This window comes from Stenella coeruleoalba (genome assembly GCF_951394435.1).
Source record: "Stenella coeruleoalba genome assembly, chromosome: 2".
In the NCBI taxonomy this organism is placed as follows: Eukaryota; Metazoa; Chordata; class Mammalia; order Artiodactyla; family Delphinidae; genus Stenella; species Stenella coeruleoalba.
The window spans coordinates 129,981,564-130,004,188 of NC_137147.1; the positions used below are offsets into that span (position 1 = coordinate 129,981,564).

General features: G+C 50.6%; 1 protein-coding gene across 1 annotated transcript in view; it reads left to right on the forward strand.

Moving 5' to 3' along the window:
- OTUD7A (OTU deubiquitinase 7A) overlaps positions 1 to 11,945 on the forward strand; it is a 382,271-nt gene extending 370,326 nt beyond the window's left edge. The window contains exons 12-13 of the mRNA XM_079912986.1: positions 10,748 to 10,862; positions 11,037 to 11,945. Of these exons, the coding sequence (XP_079769112.1) occupies positions 10,748 to 10,862; positions 11,037 to 11,562 (641 nt within the window). The 3' untranslated portion in view covers positions 11,563 to 11,945. The remainder of the gene's footprint in view (positions 1 to 10,747; positions 10,863 to 11,036) is intronic.
- The last annotated feature ends 10,680 nt before the right edge of the window (positions 11,946 to 22,625 follow it).

Consider the following 22,625-nt stretch of genomic DNA (forward strand, 5'->3'; position numbering starts at 1 on the left):
CCTGGCCTTGCAGGGGGACGCGAATTCAGAGAGCTGGGTCTTGCTGATCAAATGCCCAAGAGTCCAGTTGTCCACCAACACCTGCGTCACCCCAAGGACCATCGGCTCTGGAGCCTGAGACTCAGTTCCAGAGAGGTGCCAGCTGTGCTCAGCTACACGGAAAGAACTGGCCAAGGGTCTTTCACGAGGAAACCGGGGCCTGGAGAGATAAGGGAGCAGGAGGCACAGACACAGGCTCCCCCAGGCCTCCCCAGGGTGTCTAAGCCACAGAAAGAGTGGCCCCAGGAGCACCCCCAGCCGCCATCTCCCCCACTCCTGAATCAGCCCAGCCCCCATCTCCATATGAAGTGCCGTCTCTCCCTCAGGCTGCCCCAGGCTCCCTGTGGACCTGCAGGCTTCTGATGGGTGGTGTCAGAACAGGACACGGCCTTCATCGATCCTCCTGCAGAAGAGAAGAAAAACAAAGCCCCAGGCACCTGTCCTGCCCCCTGGACATGGGGAGGGAACCTCTTGGTCAGCCAGCGTGACAGCCTGCTTCTGCTCTCCGAGAAGCCCCCCTCAACACCGTCCCCCAGGGCTGCGTCTGATGCATGAGAGGACACGTATCCAGAAGAAATGGCCGGCTTCCTGATAACCTGAGTCCGCTCAGAGTATTGTCTCTCGGGACGTTTTTGTGGGGAAAGGGTCTGTGGGAAAGAAAGCATCCTGATCAGAGCCTAGTGGGTGGTCTGGGGCGTGAGGCCACGGGCAGCTCATCGAGCAGGAACTCACCACTTTCCTTGCGTTTGTGGAGGGGACAGGGCTGCCATTGCTTTGCACCTCGAGGTCTCATGAAGCAAATCCTCATAAAGCAAGTCTGATCTTTCCCAGAGGCGCAAGGATGCAAGGTTCTCGCGCAGCCAGGGACTCTACGTCAGGCCCGCTGGAGGTTGTTCTCAGGCACTGGTGAGCCACAGCCAAGGCCGCCGTGGGGGTGGGAGCAGGGAGAGGAGAAGGATGACAACGACCACCTTTCGGAGGCTCCTGTTCTTCACTGGCCAGATCCTGGATGTCTTGAAGCCAGATGTCCTGTCTTTCTCATCTTTGTGTCTCCAGCACCAAGACACCTGGGAGGCAATTAAATGTTGAATGAATAAATGAATGAATGAACGAGATTAGATGCTCACGATCTACTAATTTCAGATAATTCAAAAAAAGGCAGGGTGACACAGTAGTGGAAGACAAAGTACACAGTGTGGAGGAAGGCAGACCTGCTTTTCAATCACAGCTCCAGCTTTGGCTTGGAGTCACTTAGGTACCAGAGTTTCACCTCCTCTTCTGTAAAGTTGGAGCAAAAATCCTGTAGCTGGTGTAAGACTTGTAAGTAATGAATGCAGAGCTCCTGACACAGTACCTGGTATTGACGGAGAGTTAGACACAGAGATCAATGGAACAGAATATGGAACCCAGGAATAACCCCACAAAATATGATTTTGACAGAGAAACAAAATAAATTCAATAGAGGATGGATAGTCTTTTCAAACAAATGGTGATGAAGTGATTGGACATCCATAAGCAAAAAAAAAACCAAAAACTTAAACCCAAACCTCATTTATACAAAAATTAACTCAAAATTAACCATAAAGTAAACGTAAAATGCACAACTATGGACCTAGAGGTAGGTGAAGAGTTGGGTTTTTTTAATATAAATTTATTTTTTTTTATTCATTTATTTTTGGCTGCATTGGGTCTTCGTTGCTGCACACGGGCTTTCTCTAGTTGCGGCACGGGGGGGCTACTCTTCATTGCAGTGTGCGGGCTTCTCATTGCGGTGGCTTCTCTTGTTGCGGAGCACAGGCTCTAGGCGTGCAGGCTTCAGTAGTTGTGGCATGCAGGCTCAGTAGTTGTGGCTCGCAGGCTCTACAGCACAGGCTCAGTAGTTGTGGCACATGGGCTTTGTTGCTCTGTGGCAGGTGGGATCTTCCCGGACCAGGGATCGAACCCGTGTCCCCTGCATTGTCAGGCAGATTCTCAACCATTGCGCCACCAGGGAAGCCCCAAGAGTTCTTATATATGTCTCCTGTTTGTTCTGTGTCTCTGGAGATCCCTGACTAATAGAACCACAAATCTGTTGTTCATCTCTAGAATTTTGTCATTTCCAGCATGTTGCATAACTGGAATCATACAGAGAATGCAGTCTTTTGGGATTGGAATGATCCCCCAAAAAAGATGAAATTAATAACTTGGACCTCTGCTCTGCAAAGAGAAAAAGAGAGGGGGGGACAGGAAGGGAGGGAAGGAAGAAAGAAGGAAAGACAAGTTATAGACTGGGAGAAAATATCTGAAAACCACCTATCAACAAAGGACTTACATCTAAAATATACAAAGACCCCTCAAAACTCAATAGCAAAAAAAATCTCCAAACCATCCAAATAAAAAATGGGAAAAGACCTGAACAGACATTTTACCAAAGAGGATATATGGATGGCAAATAAGCACATGAAAAGATGGTCAACATTAGAACCACTGTAAGACGTCCCTACACACCTGTCAGAATGACTAAAATCTTAAAAACTGACGACACCAAATGCTGGAGAGGATGTGGAATAACCAGATTGCTCCTGTATTGCTGGTGAGAATGTAAAAATGGTTCAGTGACTCTGGAAAACAGTTTGGCAGCTTCTTATAAAAGGAAACATCACTTACCATATAACCTAGCAATTGTAATCCTGGGCATTTATCCCAGAAAAATGAAAAGTTATGGTCACACAAAAGCCTGTACACAAATGTTTATAGCCGCTTTATCTGTAATATCCAAAAACTGGAAACAACCCAAATGTCTTTCCCGGGTGCATGGTTCAACATACCGTCTATGCCACAGAATCCTACTCAGCAATAAAAATGAATGACTATGACTCATGCAATTACTTGGGTGGATCTCAAGGGAATTATGCTGAAGGGAAAAAACCAATTCCCAAAGACTGCATTCTGTTTAATTCTAGATCTATAGCATTCTTGAAATGACAAAATTATAGAGATAGAGAACAGATGAGTGGTTCTCTTAGTCAGGGATGTCCAGAGAAACAGAACCTATGCGATACATACAGATACATATATAAGAGGAGATTTATTATAGGAATTTGTTCACATAATTATGGAGGCCAAGTTCTACCATCTGCCAACTGCGAGCTGAAGAACCAGGAAAGCCAGTGGTGTAATTCAGTCTGAGTCCAAACGCCCAAGAACCAGTAGCACCGATGTCTGCGGGCAGAAGATCAACGTCCCAGCTCAAAGAGAGCAAATTCCTCCTTCCTTGGCTCTTTTGTGCTATTCGATCCCTCCATGGAATGGATGCTGCCTGCCCATGTTGGTGAGGGCAGTTCTCTGTACCCAGTCTATCAATTCCAATGCTAATCTTTACCAGGACCACCTCCCAGACACACCCAGACATTATGTGTACCAGCTCTCTGGACATCCCCTAGCCCAGGCACGTTGATACATAACATTAACCTTCACAGTGGTGGACAGGGATTAGGGACCGATAGGATTATTTAGAAGCACACTGTTTAAATTGCAAATAGTTGAGGATTCTCCAAATATCTTTCTTGGTTATGGGTACATAGTTTTATTTAGTTATGGTCTGAGAACAAACTTTTTACGATTTCTATTCTTTTAAATCTGTGAAGGTTGGCTAAGAATATGTTCCACCTTGGTGAATATTCCATGGGGTCTTGAAAAGAATGTGTGTTCTGCTGTTGTTGGGTTCCATAAATGTCCATTGATTCAAGGTCTCTGATGACATAGTTCAGTTTTCTATATCTTTGCTGATTTTCTAATTGTTCTGTCGTTTCCTAAGGGAAAAGTGGCAGTCTCCATCCATAATGAATGTGCCTTTCTCCTTTCATTTTTGTTCGTATTTGCTTCATGTACTCTGAAGCCCATGCACACGTGTAGGACTGTGATAGCTTCATGGAGAACTGTAATGTTCTTCTATATCTTTGGCAACTGGCCATGCACTGGAGCCACTCCAGTTTTTTTTTTATTAGTATCTTTTAACCTATGTATGTCTTCATATTTAAAATGGATTTCTTACAGTCAGTATATACTTGAGTTTTGCTTTTATATCCAATCTGACAATGTCACTTATTAATTGGTACATTTTAACTATTTACGTTTAATGGTAGCTCTTTTCTATTTGTTCCATCTGTTTTTTGTTCTTTTTTTCTCTTTCCCTGTCTCCTTTTGCTTACTTTTTTATTTAATTTTTATTGGAGTATAGTTAACTTACAATGTTGTGTTAGGTTCAGGTGTACAGCAAAGTGAATCAGTTATACATATACATACATCCACTCTTTTTTAGATTCTTTTCCCATATAAGCCATTACAGAGTATTGAGTAGAGTTCCCTATGCTGTACAGTAGGTCCTTATTAGTTATCTGTTTTATATATAGTACTGTGTATATGTCAATCCCAATCTCCCAATTTATCCCTCCCCTGCCCTTACCCCCTGGTAACCACAGATTTGTTTTCTACATCTGTAACTCTATTTCTGTTTTGTACATAAGTTCATTTGTACCCTTTTTTTAGATTTCACATATAAGTGATATCATATGGTATTTGTCTTTCTCTGTCTGACTTACTTCACTCAGTATGACAATCTCTAGGTCCATCATATTGCTGCAAATGGCATTATTTAGTTCTTTTTTATGGCTAATATTCCATTGTATATATGCACCACATCCTCTTTATCCATTTTTCTGTTGATAGACATTTTGGGTGCTTCTGTGTCTTAGCTATTGCAAATAGTGCTGCTATGAACATTGAGATGCATGTATCTTTTTGAATTATGGTTTTCTCTGGATATATGCCCAGGAGTGGGATTGCTGGATCATATGGTATTGGGTGGGCCAAAAAGTTCGTTTGGGTTTTTCCAAACATCTTACGGAAAAAACCCAAACAAACGTTTTGGCCAACCCAATAGTTCTATTTTTAGTTTTTTAAGGATCTTTCGCTTCTTTCGTTGGTGTTAATTGAGCTTCTTAATGGTTCCATTTATCTCCACTGTTGATTTACTATTATACCTGTATTTTTAATTATTAGTGATTTCCCTAGGGTTTACAGTGAACCTCTTTAATTACTGAGACTCTGTTTTCAAGTAACATTCTACTTCATGTGTTGTATACAGATCTCATGACAATGTATTCCCAACCCCTGCCTCCCATCCTCTGGGCTATTATTATCAAGTTCTTTACTTTTACATGTGCTGTAAACATGTAATACACTATTGCTCTCTTTGCCTTACTTCTAAGAGTAATTAAAAGGAAGAAAGCTGAATTTTATTTTCAAATTCATTTATTTTATTTCTATCACTTTTCATTTCTTTGTGTAAATCCAAGTTTCTACTGGGAACATATTCTTCCCCTTAAAGAATTTCGTTTAAATTTCTTAGTGCAGGTATACAGAGGACGAGTTTTCTCATTTTTGTCTGAGAAAGTTCTCCTTCGTGCTTCAGAGCTATTTTTGCCGTGTATAGAATTCTGGATTAGCAGGGTTTTTTCATCCAGCACTTTAAAGATATAACTCCATTGTCTTCTGTCTTACCTGTTTTATCATGAGAGGTCTGCTGTGATCCTTAGAATTGTTTCTCTGTATGTAATGTGTCTTCTTCCCCTGCTGCCTTCAAGATTTTCTCTTTGTCTTTGGTTTTTAGCAGTTTGAATATACTATGTATACAGATTTGTTGCTGTTGTTTTTCCTGCTTGTTTTTTTCTTAGCCTCTTTGATCTGTGGTAGAGTTTGTCATTCATTTTGGAAATATTTAGATAAATAATGTCAGCCGTTATTTATTTAAATATCTCTTCTGGTTTTTTTCTGTCTCTCTTTTCCTTCTGGGATTACACTTACACAGATCTGGTGCTATCTGATACTGCCCCGCCGATCTTGGGTATTCTGTTCTGCAACCCTCCCCCCACTTTTTTCTCTTTCTGTTTCAATCTGATTAATGTCTATTGACCTATCTTACTGTTCACAGCTTCTTTCCTCAGGTGTGTAAAGTCTACTGATCAGCCCCTCAAAGTCATTCTTTACTTCCATTATTGTGTTTTTTTATTTCTAGCATTTCGATTTGACTCTTTCTTACTCTCTGCTGAAATTAACTATCAAATTCTGCATGGTATCTACTTTTTCTATTAGAAAATTGTTTTTAATTAGTTGTTTTATTTTTTAATCAGTTTTATTTTTTTAATCTTTATTAACTTTGTTACAATATTGTTTTATTGTTGTTATTAATCAGTTGTTTTATTTTTTTAATCTTTATTAACTTTGTTACAATATTGCTTCTATTTTATGTTTTTTGGTTTTTTGGCCACAAGGCATGTGGGATCTTAGCTCCCTGACCAGGGATCAAACCCGCACCCCCTGCATGGGAAGGCAAAGTCTTAACCACTGGGCCACCAGGGAAGTCCCTAATCAGTTATTTTAAATCACATCCTATAGTTTCGATACCTGTGTCATATCTGTCTTGTTCCGTCACCTGTCTTTTCTCTTGTCAATGTGTTGATTTTCTCCTGTCTTTTCTTATGCCGAAAATGTTTCGTTGAAAGCTAGCCATCTTGAGTAGGGCAACAAAGACTAAGGCATATCGTTCTGATTCCTTCCCTTTTGCTGCACGGGGTTTGGATCAGCCTAGTCAGGATCTGATGCTGCCCTGGTTATCCAGCCTTCAAATCCTTCTAGTTGTATCTTGTGTTTATGGTGGGGCTGGTATTTCTCATTGTCTGCTATACCTTTGTGCTGAGCCTCACCTCGGTGAGGGTCTCTCTCCATATTCTTGCCCCTTTTCTAGCAGCTTGTTAGCCTGAGTGCAGGAGGCAGAGCCCAGAAGGGTAATGTTTCTGTTGTTCTGATTAAGCCTCTATCTTAGGTGGGTGCTGTGTCCCTGGATCTGGGGGGAGGGAGTGACTGGAAAGGCCCAGTGCCCTAAGACCAACAGTGTGTGTTGCCCTGCTCTCTGCAGTTCCTTCCTTAGCAGATGGGAAAGGTCCGTGAAGGACACTTTCTCAGAATTCTGGCCAGTCTTTTTGTGAGCACCAGGTCAGGTCCCATGGAGAGGGGCCTGCAAGTTCTTGTGAATTTCCCTTATGTCTGTGGCCCCCAAGGTTCTCTATTCTTTCACTAGGCTACACCCTTCCTTTACCAACTTGTTAACAATTTTAGCTGAATTCTTCTTAGTGGGGTCCAGCTTAGTGGGGTCCAATTAAGCTCATGTCCATCCCTCCTCAAAGGCACCTGTCTTTCCACCTGTGGCTGGCCAGTTGCCTGTGACTTCAGCTCTCAGACGGGTTAAAGGAAAGTTGTGAATCAGCAGTTCGTCCAGCTTGTTATTATACTGGTGGGACATTGCTCCTTCGGCTTTTTACATCCCAAACAGAAACCAGAGGTCTCCACTCTTTTTTGGAAAATAAGTACTGAAAATTGGTTGCTGCTTCGGTTATCCTTTGTCCAGGCTAGTTTGAGATGATGCCTGTATGTTTCCAGGTTAAAAGATAGAAGAGAGTTTTTTCAAAGGGGAAAAAAAAGGTTGCAGGTTTATTTTGAAAAGTATTTGCTGTTCCTGACATTTGCCACCAGAGGGCAAGTCACCGCATCACTCCCCCTCTCACTGGGTGAGGCCAGGTTTCCAACAGGGAAAAGTGTGTAAAGTGAGAGGCAGAGGCAACGAAAGTACCTGAGGCTCACAGAGGCCTGTTTTCGAGGCCGCTCTAGGCTGTACAGCTACAGGTGGGGCTCCTGGGCCCTGCAGCCCCAGCCCTGACCGGCAGGCCACAGCTGTGCCCTCGGCACAGAAGACGCCTTCTGACATCCAGGCTGAGAGGCTGCCAGGAGCCTGCTGGGTGGTCAGGCTCTAGCACCTGCAGGTGATTCCAACCTTCTGCTTTGTGTGTTGGGGCGGGGGAGCTGGGGGGGGGGGTCAGGGTGGGGAGTCCAGGAAGTCCGTTCCAGCCCAGCTACTGAGTGTAGGAATTTCCAGGAGCCCTTTGGTAGGGAGGCTGAGGGGGGCTGTACAGCTGTACTACTTTAGCTGGTTTGTCTGAAACAAATAAACCAAAATCACAGTGGCTTCATGTGATAGGAGTTTGGTTCTCCTGCAGATAAAGTCTAAAACAGGTGTTCCTGACGGGTGGGCAGGTCCCCTCCAAGTGGGGAGTCAGGAGCGCATCCCTGATATCTTGTAGGGCCGCCATGATCAGAAGGCATCACGGTGGGAAGGGGTGAAGGGGAGAAGGCGCACCCACCCCACAACCACATCGCCCAGGGCTTCCCCCAGCACTTCTGCTCACGCCCCATGGGTGCAAGCATGTGCTCTTTCCTAATGCTAGGGTGGGGGCCTGGGCAGGCGCCCTCAAGGCACCTCTCCCCTGGGAAGGTGGACAGCCAGACCCCAAATCGCCCACGTTGCACCCACAGAAACTGCTCCTAACAGATTATTCTAGAACAATGTTTCCCAGATTTGCTTGATTTTAAGACCCACAGGGGACGCTTATTTAAAAGAGTCCTTGGGCCCGTTTCCTGGACACTGGTTTGGCCATCTGCATGGCCATCTGCATGGCGCCTGGAGTGGGTGCCTTTACCAAGCCCTCCAGGGAGCCATGCTGCCCTGTCTACAGAGGGAGCCTCTACCCCCTGCCCACACCCATGGGTGGGAAGCCGGGGCGACCCTCTCTCTGTTGTCGTGGTGACCCTTGGAACTATGGGACTAGCTCCTGGGTATGGCCCAAGGGAGGCTGGTCCTGAGCTATCCTGCAGCCCTCCCTGGGTGTGACTACCCTGCAGCTCAGCCTGGGGAGGGGCAGCCTGTGTGTCACAGCCACATCAAGGCTGGACTGAGCAGTTTGTGGCCTAGGCAGACCAAGTGGCCCCTGACCTCCCAAACCTGAGCACAGTGCCACCCAGCCACATCGAGATGAGAAGGAAATTCTGGAGCAAAGCTGTGTTTCCCTTATATGAGGGGTTAGGGGCTGGGGTAGAGGAAGAGGATTATTTGTGTGTCTTTAGCAACTGGAGGGCAGCACTGAGTCAATGTTTCTGATTTCTTACCAGAAAATCAATTATTAACGGTATTCAATCGTAGATTTTATGTATTTATTGTTTATTGATTTGTCTTTTCTGTTTTTGCCATGATTCCCTTGTCATGAATCTTGGGGAAGTGACACCAGGTTCATGACCAGCATGGGGTGGGGGAGGGGGGGAAGTAAGGAGAAGGTAAGGTAAACCCCAGGAAGGAGCAAGGCCCCGTGCATCCTGGAGTGGTGCCTGGGGGGCTCAGTGTCCCCAGAGATGGGGCTCTCGGTGCCAAAGGAAAGCAGCGTGTGGGAGGCCCCATGTGTTCAATCAGGCACAGGCAACATCTGGCCGCCAGCACAGGAGCAGGAAAGAGGTGCTCCAGGGCCTGAATAGGCAAGGATAAGCCTGAAACAGGGAGGCCCCCATCCATGAGCTTTCAGCTCCTAGCCCACTTCCCCCTCTAGAAAGGGGCCCGGCCACAACTGCCTCCTAAGCCGGTGCGACAGCGGAGGCGAGACCTCCCTGTGGAGGCCGCAGCAGGGTCTGAGTGTCACACCTGAAGGTGCACCAGGCCCTGCACCCACACGTGCCAGCCCCAGCGTTTGGGCAGGCTGGTTCCCCAGGCAGCACTCAGGGCAGCACCCAGTGCTCTCTCCACCAGCCACTGGCATGGAGCCCAGCTCCAGCAAACATAGCAGCTGGCCTGGCGGAGCCCCAGGCTGTGCTACTCTGCTGGGGCCTGATGCTCAGGTGAGGCCTGCAGGGGAGCTTAGTGCAGTCCCCACGCAACGCTGTGCCCAGAGGGCAGAAACAGGATGGCTCCTGTCCTCTCCCCGCATTCTTTCTGCCCCTGACAACAAGAGTAAGCCCGTCACTAGGGAGCTGATCCCACCAGGCTCAGAAGCTCCCAGCAGATCCCAGACAAACCTGTAAACAGCAGCCTCCAGCCAGCCTTTCTGAGGAGGGCCCAGGTTCCCCCAGGGCAGGGGTGTGTTTTGATGAATCCATCCCTGGGTGCAGTGTGGAGCCCATCTCTCCTCACTGCCTTGGCCACCTACGCGTTCCCTCCCCAGAAGGCTCACTGGTCAGCCCTAGAAAAGCTTGCCAAAGCTCCCTCAGCCTGCTGTTCACCCTCAGGGTGCTATCACCACCTGACAGCCTGAGCTGTATGTCACCTGTTCATCCTGTCCCTAGTACAGGATGTGAGGTCCCTGTGGCAAGGGCCACAGGGTCCGTGGGTCCCGCAGCAACACAGAGCAGGTGCGCAGGCAGTCCTCGCTCCCCTTCTCTGGGAGGAGATGGGCGGGCCTGGCCCCAAGCCCCCTCCCAGGTGACCTTGCTCACTGCGCTGTCTGGCCTGGGTCGTTCGTTAGAAACCACAGAAGCAGTAATAGCTGTTTTTTGTCTGCTGCCCAAGGATGGCACCTGTCTTTTGACCCAGGTCAAGCCCAGGTCTCCAAATGCTCTTCAGCCTCCACAATAAAGAGGAAACTTTTTAAACTGTTCATGGTGCGTTTGAAACCTCCGGCCTTAACACCCCTCCTGGCGTAGAGGTCCTGTGTACAACTCCATTCGGTTTCCTCAATCATGGAGACACCTGGTCTCGGTGGCCTTTTCCTGTCTTCCCTGGGGGTCACGGGGACTTCGAGCCTCCCGTCCCCGCTCCCGAGCCACCTGGCACGGGTCTCTCTCTTTTGCGTTCCAGCCGTGATCCCCCTGACGGATTCAGAGCACAAGCTGCTGCCTCTGCACTTTGCGGTGGACCCCGGGAAGGACTGGGAGTGGGGGAAAGACGACAATGATAACGCCCGGCTGGCCCAGTAAGACCCTACCCTGTGTCCCCTCCCCTGGCGCCCTACGGGGCGGTCTGTCTCCGGGCTTCCCAGGGAGGGGCTGGACACGGTGCCCCTGCTCCTTGGGGCTGGCTGGCTGCACTGGCGGGGTGCGCGAGGGCGAGTTGGGGCGCATCTCACTCGGTGTTCCTCTCTCGATAGCCTGATCCTGTCGCTAGAAGCCAAGCTGAACCTTCTGCACAGCTACATGAATGTGACGTGGATCCGGATCCCCTCTGAGACCCGGGTGAGCCTGGCGCGCGCCGGGACGGACGGCAGGCGCACTCGGCCCGGGGCGGGCAGGCGAAGTGCATCCCAGCCTTGCCCGCGGCCCCGCCGCCCTGCCGCCCCGGCTGGGCTGCAACGCGTGCCTCTGTGCGCCTGTGCCTGCGAGTCTGGACGTAGGCGCGCGCTCCGGCTAGGGACAAAAAATTTTTGTCTCCTTACTTTCTCCAGAGCGACAGGAATAAACACGCCCACTCAGAAAACAAACCGTAGGCAACTCACAACACAAAACTCTCTCTTGCCGAGATGGGAACACGATGTGCTGCCACGGAGCGGAATTAACTATAAAACTGTGTGTGGGTCCTTGGAAAAGGCAGGGAACCGAGGGCGCGATTCCTCGGCACCCCCTCCTTTTCTTCTTCTCTCCCCTCTTTTTCTCCCCTCCATGAGGGGAGGGCTGTGAGACAGGGGGCTGGCGCCCCACTTGGCCCCCTCCCCCAGGGAGGACCCATGCTGGCCCTGCCTCCAGATGCTAAGAGGGATTCGCTTTAAGTATCTGACTGATGTTTTTGTGATCTCAGTAGTAAAGTCCCAGGAAAAGGGATTTGTTTAAAAAACAAAAATTACAAATAATTGGCCCTCCCCAGACATAAATTTACTTACCCATAAAGTCGGGCTCGTAACGAATATTTTTTAAGTTTCATGAGGAAAGCAAGGAGGGCAGTGCCTGGCACACAGTACCCAGGACAAACTGGCACTGCTCAGAGTGCTTTGTACTCCAGCGTTTACGTGTATCTAAACTTCACAGGGCTCCCTGAGGCAGGTCCCGATACCCCATGTTACTGATGGCACGAGTGACAGTGGATGGCAGTCTGGCTCCAGAGTCCAGCTGCCTGGAGTATGTCATGACGTGGCTGTGGGTGTTCTTTTCTCACCCCCACGAGGGCTGTGAAGGCAGCGGCTCTAGATCGAGAATCAGGAGACTCTCAAGCTGGGACACAGCTCGGGTTTCGGGCAGTGAGGCCGGAAGCCACACCGCGGCGGCGGGGTCTGCCTCCACCGGCCGCGTGGGGCCAACTGATCTCTAACCTCCTCCCGTCCCTGCCCTCCCTCTCCCCTGCAGGCCCCTCTGGCGCAGCCGGAGTCCCCGACGGCCTCGGCGGGGGAGGACGTGCAGTCCCTGCCCGACTCGCTGGACTCGGACCGCGACTCGGTGTGCAGCAACTCCAACAGCAATAACGGCAAGAATGGCAAGGACAAGGAGAAGGAGAAGCAGCGCAAGGACAAGGACAAGACCCGCGCGGACTCTGTGGCCAACAAGCTGGGCAGCTTCAGCAAGACGCTGGGCATCAAGCTGAAGAAGAACATGGGCGGCCTGGGCGGCCTGGTGCACGGCAAGATGAGCCGCGCCAACTCCGCCAACGGCAAGCACAGCGACCCGCCCGAGCGCGGCAAGGAGAAGAAGGCCAAGGCGCGCAAGGGCAGCAAGGAGGAGTCGGGCGCCTCGGCCAGCACGTCGCCCTCGGAGAAGACCACGCCGTCGCCCACGGACAAGACGGCGGGCGCGTCGCCGGCCGACAAGGGCGGCGGGCCCCGCGGCGATGCCTGGAAGTACAGCACGGACGTGAAGCTGAGCCTCAACATCCTGCGCGCCGCCATGCAGGGCGAGCGCAAGTTCATATTCGCCGGCCTGCTGCTCACCAGCCACCGGCACCAGTTCCACGAGGAGATGATCGGCTATTACCTGACCAGCGCGCAGGAGCGCTTCAGCGCCGAGCAGGAGCAGCGGCGCCGCGATGCCGCCGCCGCCGCCGCCTCCACGGCCAAGCGGCCGCCGCGCAGGCCAGAGGCCGAGGGCGCGCCGGGCCCGGAGCGCGCCTCGCCGGGCCCGCCGGCCGGGCCTCCCACGCAGCTGGTGCTCAAGCTCAAGGAGCGCCCGAGCCCCGGGCCAGCGGCGGGCGCGCGGGCGGCGCGGGCAGCGGCGGGCGGCGCGGCCTCCCCGGGCCCCGGCGGCGGCGCGCGACGCGCGGGTGCCAGCGGACCGGTCCCGGGCCGCAGCCCCCCGGCGCCGGGGCGCCAGAGCGTCATCCACGTGCAGGCGGCGGGCGCGCGGGACGAGGCGTGCGCCCCGGCCGTGGGCGCGCTGCGGCCGTGCGCCACGTACCCGCAGCAGAACCGCTCGCTGTCGTCGCAGAGCTACAGCCCGGCTCGCGCCGCTGCCCTGCGCACCGTCAACACGGTCGAGTCGCTGGCGCGCGCCGTCCCAATAACCCTGCCCGGCGCGGCGGGAGCGGCGGGCGCGGCCGAGCCCAAGTCGCAGACCTACACCAACGGCTTCGGCGCGGCGCGCGACGGCCTGGAGTTTGCCGACGCCGACGCGCCGGCCGCGCGATCGAACGGTGAGGGCGGCCGGGGCGGCCCCGGCGCGGGGCCGGCGCAGCGGCGCTGCCAGCGCGAGAACTGCGCGTTCTATGGACGCGCAGAGACCGAGCACTACTGCTCGTACTGCTACCGCGAGGAGCTGCGGCGGCGGCGCGAGGCGCGCGCGGCCCGGCCCTGAGCGCGCGCCGCGGCCCCGCCGGCTGGGCTGTCCTCTCCACGCTGTTGGTGTCTCCTCCGCGCCCTGGTCCACCGGGAGGCCGGCGATCCTCTGTCCGTGCTGTGTACGTGTTTGGTCAAACGTTCCTAATGGTGCCTGAACCTACACTGACGCCACTCAGGTAGTAGACGGATAGGAAACAAGTCATACTGTTGGAAGTGGGTGTGCTAGCTAGCATCTGCCTCGTACCTGTGGAAACTCAATAGCCATTGCAAGGGTATTTTTGTTCTTCAATAAGAGAAATAAAGAAATTTGCAGCCCTTTGTTTTTAGAAGGGAGTGTTTTACATGCCTTTTTTTTTTTTTTTTTTTCTTTTTTCCCTAACCCGGCGACTGACCTCTTCCATGTAGCGGTCACCTGCGTGCGATTGTTGCCACCTAGGGTTTCGAAGCAAACGCGCGGCCCCGGGACAGCGGTGGCGGCTCTGCCTCGGGCTCCCACCTGTGCCCCTCCCGGGTCCCTGGAGGACAGGGCGGTTGGCCTCCCACTGGCGCCCTGGTGGTCCCTGTGACCCTTTAGGAATACACGGCTCCATCTCATAAGCAAAACCTCCTCCCACAGTCCCCGGCTCGAGCGACATTCACACTGCCATCAAAGTCGCGGGCGTCTGTAGGATGGGCACCGGACAACCTACCTCGCAGGGCGCGGTGAGGTGTAGCGATCACTCCCGGTGCCGGGCAGCTCAGGCGACAGGAGCTTTCCAAAGACACCTTGGGGCCCAAAGGCAAGGTTCCGAACTCACAATTTGGAGTTGACCATATATGAGCAAAGATGACAGCCTGCTCACATTTCTCCTTCGAAGACACTTCCTCAATGCTCTGTCACCAGATTGGCCCCTAGGAAGCGACCATCGGTGCCCCAGGAGAGAGGCGAGAACTTGACCCTGCGGTCACTGTGTAAGCCCCCTCTAGGCCGCCCTGAAACCCGGCCTGCGCCTCTTTCCAGAGGGGAGGGGCTGAGGGCCGCCGGGAAGGAAGCCCACCCCCACCTCCACCTCCACCCGCATCTGTCTGGGATCAGCCAGGTGGAGGGGCACCGCTCCCATCGGGGTCCCCTCTGCAGGGTGCGGGTAACCCTGACTGTGGCTCCAGAGCACATGAGGGGCAGCCCCATCCCTGAGCAGTCCCTATTTTGGTGCCTCCTTACATTTCTTGAGGAAAAAATAATGTGTCCTTAGCTACCCTGTTCTGAGCAGCAATATGCAGCGTCTTCCTTCCAAGATTACCTCTGGAGAATACCGTTCTTGGCCAAGGACACTGAGGCGTTAAACCTGCCTCACTAAGGAAAGATCTCGTTTCCAAGAAATACAGATACGATGGGTAAAATCCTCACTAGCAAAAGAATCCTTTAAAACCTGTGAGAGCCTTAGAATAGCCTCTAATAATCCCAAGAAAGAGAGGAGAAAGCACCCAGCTTCTCTGTGGGTGTATCTTCAGAAAACACAGGAGGTAGACCATCTCTTCATTGGCGCCAGCTTCTCCTTCTCCAGAAAGGATGCTTTCCCCCGAGATAAAGAGCAGGAAAAAAAAAAAAAAATACGGAAGGGGATTTTTGTTTTTACTTGTTTGAAGAATTATTGATATAATAAACTAATTTGAGTATCTCCTGTGAGTAATTTCTTTTTGTTTTTAATTGTCCACAGCACGTGGAGTTTTCAGTAATTTATTCAAGGTTTACATAAGTGGTTCCTTAAGATTATTTATTAAATAGGATCTTAAATTTTTCGAAAGTTTTACTTTTCGTGCTAAACGATACTTTCAGTGTGTGATAATTACTAACATTCATGTCCTTCATATTACTGGGGTTTCTTTTGTTAAAAAAAAGTAGTTTTTAAAAATTCTCTCCTCAAGAGGGTTTGTGGCAGCTTTTTGGACTGATTCTTCACGTCATGCTGACCAGCTGCTTTGCCATCCAAAGCTGTGAGGTCACAGGAAATAAATATGGCTTCACGTGTAGACGCCAGTTCCTGCCCTGCATCTCACAGAAGGTGGAACAGCCAGCCTGGAAAATGCTCCCCTGCGCATTCAGAAACCAAACACACACGCACAAGAAGTCAAGGAGGCAGAAAGTAATCTCGTGTTTGTTTTTTAATTTTTTTAACATGAAAACAGCCAACCAGAAATTTCCAAAACTGACTGTGCAAATATTTTATCTTTCTCATGCTCTCTGCCAGGTTAAAAAAAAAAAGGGGGGGGGGGAAAGGCAAACTGAGAATAAAAATGGTCCATGTGTAGTACCAGAGGGAAAAGGAAAACCTTTAAAGCCAGGCAGTGTTATTTGTAGGTAATATCAAAAAACAGTGACCTGTTCTAGCTCCTCGGATTTCAGGGTCACCACCACCACACCCACATCTGACATATATGCCATAAATAAGAGCCTGAGATCCAACCCCAGACCCCACCCCCAGGCTCCTCCCCTCCCCCCCACAACATGGAAGACCCCTGCACCGGCCGCTCCATGTGCAGGGCGCCTGTGGGTGTCACTCCCATCTGGTACGATGCCCTCCGTCCACATCGTTTACAAATAGACGTCTCCTCTTGTGAGAGATCTGGATCCATCCTTCCTCTAAAAACAATGTTAAAAACTGAGAGAGCCCACTGTTCCCTTAAATGTGTTAGTCCAGCCACCCACCCCACCCCCGCCCCAGTGTTCACAAGAGACCTTTAGCCCTGGTCCCAAGCCAGACATCTCTCAGGCGAAATGAGTTCATCAGGCTGGACGGGAACTATTAGAAACTGCTGTGTTTCTCACGTGTGGGTCAAGAGGTCCTCTAATGCCCTTCTGTGACTTAGGGGCCCTTTGTGGAGTGGGAGGAAAAGGAAGTGGATTGGGGGTGCTAGAGAAAAGGAAGACGGCCAGTCCCGATTCTAGAAAGGCCATGAGCCCCACCTAGGCACAGGTCCTGGACACGGGCTGAGCAGCTGCCCCACCTGTGGGCCGCCTTCCCCAGCCGGTCTGACCTGGCCAAACTTCCCTTTCTGGAAAGGTCAGATGTCTCTTAAGTGACAGCAAGTTTCCAGAAGGATCCCAGATACTTCTAAACCCCAGTGGAGGTTATTTCAGTCATTTGCTTCACACTTCCTGCAACTGCGTTACCTGGGTATATGACTTTTTAAAAAATAATATATTGTGAAAGGAAGGCGTTTTTAAGTGTATTCCGTTTGTAGATTTTATGCTGTTATGTTGAGATTTTACAAGCCAAGTTTAAACTGTACTATAGAAATTATTTTTATATTATTTTCAGAATATGCCAGAGAGCAATATTTTGCACCCTTATATTGTCACAGGGTTACCCCCTTGGGGGGCTAACTTTAGGTTGGGTGGGGCTCCGCTGTGGGCTCTTGGGGGTGAAATGTTTTCTGCTCTTTGTTCAAATCCCCTCTGAAAGTGGAACTGTGTAAATGTCTCCTCTTTTTCCATGGAAAGCTTGATTTGTTTTCTGCTCCTGGATTTTGGTACTGCATCTTTCCTCTTAAATGAATACTTTCTATTCACTAAGTTACTGTGGACCTTTTTCTTGCCTATCACCACCCAGTGGCTCCAGTGGCATTCTGAAAAGTTGGGATCTGTTACTTTACAAACTTTATGTTTTCCAAAGTGATTTGATTTATTAATTCTGGTAGCTTACCGTCAGGAATTTAGTGACTCAAGATAGCAGGGGGCACACCTCGAGGCGTGAAATCCTCCAGGCAGTGCCCACCGCCTCTGGGGCAGGGCCGTGGCTATGTGGCTCTCACCTCCTCGCTTAGCGACTTCAAGCTTATTTTGCGAACTACTCTACTTTGCAGAAATAAACTTAACCGATCAAAATATATTTCACGTTGGTTAAGAAAAAAGGGCTGTACCCATCAGTGGTGGGAAATTTGTGTGAGGAAAAAAAAAAAGGCTTTGCCAAACCATGTGTTCCATTCGCTGTGTCTTTCATGTTTACTAAGAGACGTGGAGTAATGCACGTTTGGGAGGGTTTCTTTCTTTAGGACACGATTCAGTTTTCCTCATTGTGGTGTGGACTTTACAAATTAAGTTCCTCGAGTGCTTTTTTCTTTTTCTTTGTTCCAACGGTTATAATAAATAAGAAGAAAACGTGTGTCGTGGTTGAGCGGACCCTGCCTTGTCAGACCCCGGCCGCTGTGACATTGCCTCTGTCCAGAGTCTGGTTCTGCTGTCATCCGAGCGCAAGCACATCCAAGAAAGGGCCCCACAGTGGCTGGCACCCCTGGCACCAGGGAGCAGGCACCCCCTTCCAAAAAGCCTTAAAGCGGTGGCTCTCTGGAGACCTCCGGGCCCCACCTTGCCCTTCAGTCCTAACTATAAGTTCTCCTTGCTACTGGAACTGGGCTGCTTCGGTGTGGGGCTCCAGGGTGGGGAGAGGTGCCCAGCTTCATTCTTGTTTCTGTCTCGTCCCCCCAGTGCCCAGATCCACTCTCCAGCACAGGTCCCAGCGGCCCAGAGCGTGATTCTAACGGTGGATCTGCTGGCACGGGGTTGGGCCCAGGGCGCTTCATCCCCAGGAGACCCACAGGGCACACATGATGACGAGGGGCCCCACACTCCCCTCAGGAGGCCTGGAGGCTGCAGGGAGCTCTCCGAGGCACCCTGATCAGGAAGACTTTCATGATTGCTCCGAGCAATGTGCGAGATGGTCTGTTCGCAGTCACGTGGGTAACTTTGTTCCCCAAAACCAGTCCTTCCTCTTCACTGCATGCCCACCCCCAGCAGAGAATAGAGAGGGGGCTGCCCTGCACAGACCTCTCGGGAACAAGTGTGTAGTCTGTGCTGTGTCAAGATGCCGTGCTCCTCCACCCCCACCCCCACCCCCCACCGGCTGACTCAATACACACATCACTGCAGGAACAGCACAGAAACCAGAATCTCCAAACAAGGCTAAAATATTATATTTCCATTTTATTTTGCAAAATAATTTGCTGAAATTTCAATTTTTGCTGTTTGATGCTTGCAAAAAGAGTCCCACCCTAATTATGTATGTACAAAATGATGCCCATTGCTTATCCTTTTTTATTCCTCCAAGAGAGCATCTCAAGAATACACACACACACACACACACACACACACACACACGCACAATCAGTTCTTTAATGTAAGATGAGAGGTACCACTGGCTTTTTAAATATAGGCTGAATATGCTCAAGACCAAAGCAACTCATTATTTTAAAGAGGATAAATTAGTGGAGCCAGCTCCTTGAGAACATCTGTGATAGAGCAGACACTGCAGGATGACTTCAAAGAAACAACTAGGTTCTGACAAAGGCCACTCCCACCCCTGTACTTCTCCAACCTCTGCCCCAGTGACACAAGCCTGGCCCAGGGCCTTTGCACATGCCCTCTGCCTGGAATGTCCTCTCCCAACACCCACCCTCAGCCACCCTTCACTACCTGCCAGTCTTTGTTCCAATGTCACCTCTCAATGAGGCTCTCCCTGACTTCTTTATTTAATAAGCCAACACATCCCACCCTCCCTGCCGCCTCCCTGCGCGTCTTCCTCTTGTGCATTTATCGCCACCTGAGGGCTGCGTGTGAATTATTCATTCATTCATTCATTGTATGCCTCCCTCCAGCCCCCATAGAATGTAAGCTCCACGCGGGCAGGAATTTTTGTATGTTTTGCTCACTGCTGTACTTCTGGTGCCTACAACAGCGCCTGACATATATTAGGTGCTGGATAAACACTTGTTGAAAAAAGAAAATGAAATCAGTAATTTGATAGCTATTAAGAAGCCTAAAAGTATCAGTTGCAGCCTTTATCAAGTCGAGATTCTACTCTTGCCCCTAAATGGGGAGAATTTTAGCTGATAGAGCAGCCTGGCTGCTTCTCCAGCCTGTGGTTTACGAAGGCCGGATGCGGCAGTGAGCACCAGACCTGATGGTGGCGGGTCTCCCGTGTAAACGCCTGCCCCGGGGCCCTCCCTCATAGAGAAGGTACTCCGCTGTCTACAGAGGGCCCTCTGGGACAGGATGAGGTGGGGACAGTTTCCTCCAGGGCACCTCTCGTGATCACACCCCCTCCATGAGGTCGTCATGGGCCTGGACCATTCTGGAGAGTCCCTTATAATGGGTCCTTAGGACGCTGTGCCTTCACAGTGTCTCCAGGGAGACAGGCCTTCCTTCCTAGAGCAAACTCAGTGGCAGCAGATGACCCTGCCCAGGAAAGGGCATCAGCCTGACCACTAGCAGGACCCGTTCTTATGTCACCAAAAGCAGGCCTTCAGGGAAGGGGAGCTGCTCACACAGGTGTGGGGGGACTGCGTTGACAAAGTTGGAGGCCCCCTGTCGCCCCTTGGTCACAGGTGTGTGTGTACTGCAGGGGCAGAGCCTGGACATAGCAGAGCCAAACAACACAGCCTCCTCGGCCAGGCCCCCTGGTGGCCTCGCCCACCAGCAGGGAAGGGATGCTTCCCCCTCTGAACTTCCTACCCCTGAGGGATGATCTTCCCAACTACCTAACCTTGGTGTTTACTTCTAGGTCCTTTGGCCAAATGTGTTTTCCTCTACCAGTTGTTGGCAAAATACTGTTACAAGCTTCTTATAGGACCCTTGTCCTACTGTGGCCTGGTTAAAAGCCTTTGTCCTTCTCTTGTTCCCTTTCCGTGGTTCTGATGTCACTTCTCTGGGTGCCATATTTTAGGGTCCCCCATTTGGGGGGCCAGGAGCTCCCTCGTAGCACTCCCTCGGCAGCTGCAGACAGTGAGTGAGCCCACACGTGTGTGTCCCTTCGCTTGAATTGCCAAATACACAAGGCCCCTTTCATTGCTGCCCTGACACACGCGGGTGTGGCAGACATGCTCCTGGCCAGTGCTCAGAGAGGGCGACCTTTCCAGGGCTGCTTCCTTGGCCCTCGCCAAACTTCCTCCAAGGCAGGAGCCCTGCAGCCCGTCCAGTTTTTCCTGCTTGCCTGGAATGGAATCCAAACGCCTGCCCTGGAGTGATGATTTGGTAGGTGGGAGTGGGGCAGCTTGTCCCCACTAACTCGTGACCAAAACTAGTAAAGCCACCGGAGACGGGCAAGTGGCCCAGAGCCCCTGTACACGAGGCAAACGCCACCTCCCAGAGCCAGTCATCATTCAACACCCCGAGGAAGCCCGGGGCCCTCCACCACCCACGGGGCCCTTAGAGCCACAGGGGGCTCCCCTGAGTCTGCACTCAGAACCTGAACCCCGTTCACCCTCAGCTTCGACCAGTGTGTCTCGTTTTAACTGATGATTGCTGATGTGTACTTGCTTGGTTCCTTCCAACACGCATTGGCAAGTGAATGTAGTTCCTCTGTTTCTTTCCCTTTCTTTTTTCTTTTACTGGTTCATTTGACTGATTTGGGATAAAATACATGACTCTGTTTCCCCAGTTTACTTGTTACCATGGACGAAGGAAAACATTGAGTCAGAAAGGGGTCAGAAATCCCTGTTGCTTCAACCGAGTTGTCCAGAACCCTTTTCTGATTCAATGCAGATATTCTTTTCCATCTGGTCTATCCTTGGAGAAGGAACCCATTGTAAGAGCTTGTCTTTGGTGGTTGGGTTGTTACTTTGTAAAGTATTAAAGCACTAAACCGATTTTTGCAATATGTAGTAAATCTTGCTTTCATTTTGGAAAACTTCCAGTAATGACTCTACTACTGCACTTTTTATAGAAGAACTGTATTTCATTTCTTTCTTTTATGAAAGATTATTTCAAGTAACAATAGCTCTGTAATCCGTGTGATACGGCTTCTCCATTACTTGACATGGAGAGAAGCTTTGATGCCTACTCAATAAATTAACATGTTTGTAAAGCACTGGCTGGTCCAATTATTTACCCACTCCAGTGTCCCTGGTAAAACACCATCTAAGAAAAGTTTTAGGGCGCGGAGGAAGAGGATTCTAACAGGTGTCCCTCCTTACCCATTTTTATTTTAAGTGTTCTTCCAATCAGATGAGATGTAAACCTAGGTATCACAGTTTTATTATGTGAGACAAGAGTTTCTGTCCTTTTTAAATGGTCAGGACACTTTCTGTCAAAATGAAAACAATAGAGCTTCCCTTAACGTGTGTTCGCCAGAGGTCAGCAAGACGGCAACTGGGAGGCCACAGAGAATGAGAGGATTTTCCTGTGGCTTTTTATTTGCACATGTTTTTCTGTGCAGGAGAGGCATGGTGTCTGTAAAAGAAAGTACGTCGTTTCCCTGTGGGCTGCGGGCCTGTCCCAGGCAGGCGATGGGCTCCAGCACAGTCATAGCTGAGCACCTCCCAGGAGCTGGGGCAGGGGCGGTGGTGGTGGTAGTGGTGGTGGCGGCCACCACGTGCTGTGCTCTGCCTCAGGCGCATCACGGACATCGTGGGATTCTATCCAGGCAAAACCCTGCGAGTTAGATGTCAAAATGCCTGTTGTGTAGACAAGGAGGGAAGTTTGGCAAGATAAGTGGCGAAACCAAGATTGCAGCTCTAATTTGCCTGATGGAAGAACCCGCGCTCCCAGCTGCAGGTCCACCCAGGAGCAACTCCCAGCCTGTCCAGTGGTTGGACTTGACACACAAGGAGAAGGAGAGGGAGAGGAAAGATGCTCAGCTGGCCTGTGGGATGCACTGTGGCCCTGGGGACAGCGTCCGGCCAGGGCTCCACCTTCCATTTCTGGTTCGGACGTTCTTCTCCACTAGAAAATAGGAGACTGTACTTAGTTCTTGCAGGACAGGTGGAGAATCCCACATGAAAGGCACACTCCTCCACCAGCAGCTTTGAGAGGTGCTTAAAAGGCTTTACAGGATGGTGGTGGGAGCCCTGCACAGGAAGAAGGAAATTCTGGCCCCTAAATTACAGTGACCTTGAGAAAGGCATCTCCCCTTTCCAGGTCCCAGTTTTCTATAAAATTTCAGTATATTCTGTAAAATGAGGGACTTGAGGGAAGGATCTCTAAATCCCCAACAAGTCATGGAATCCGTG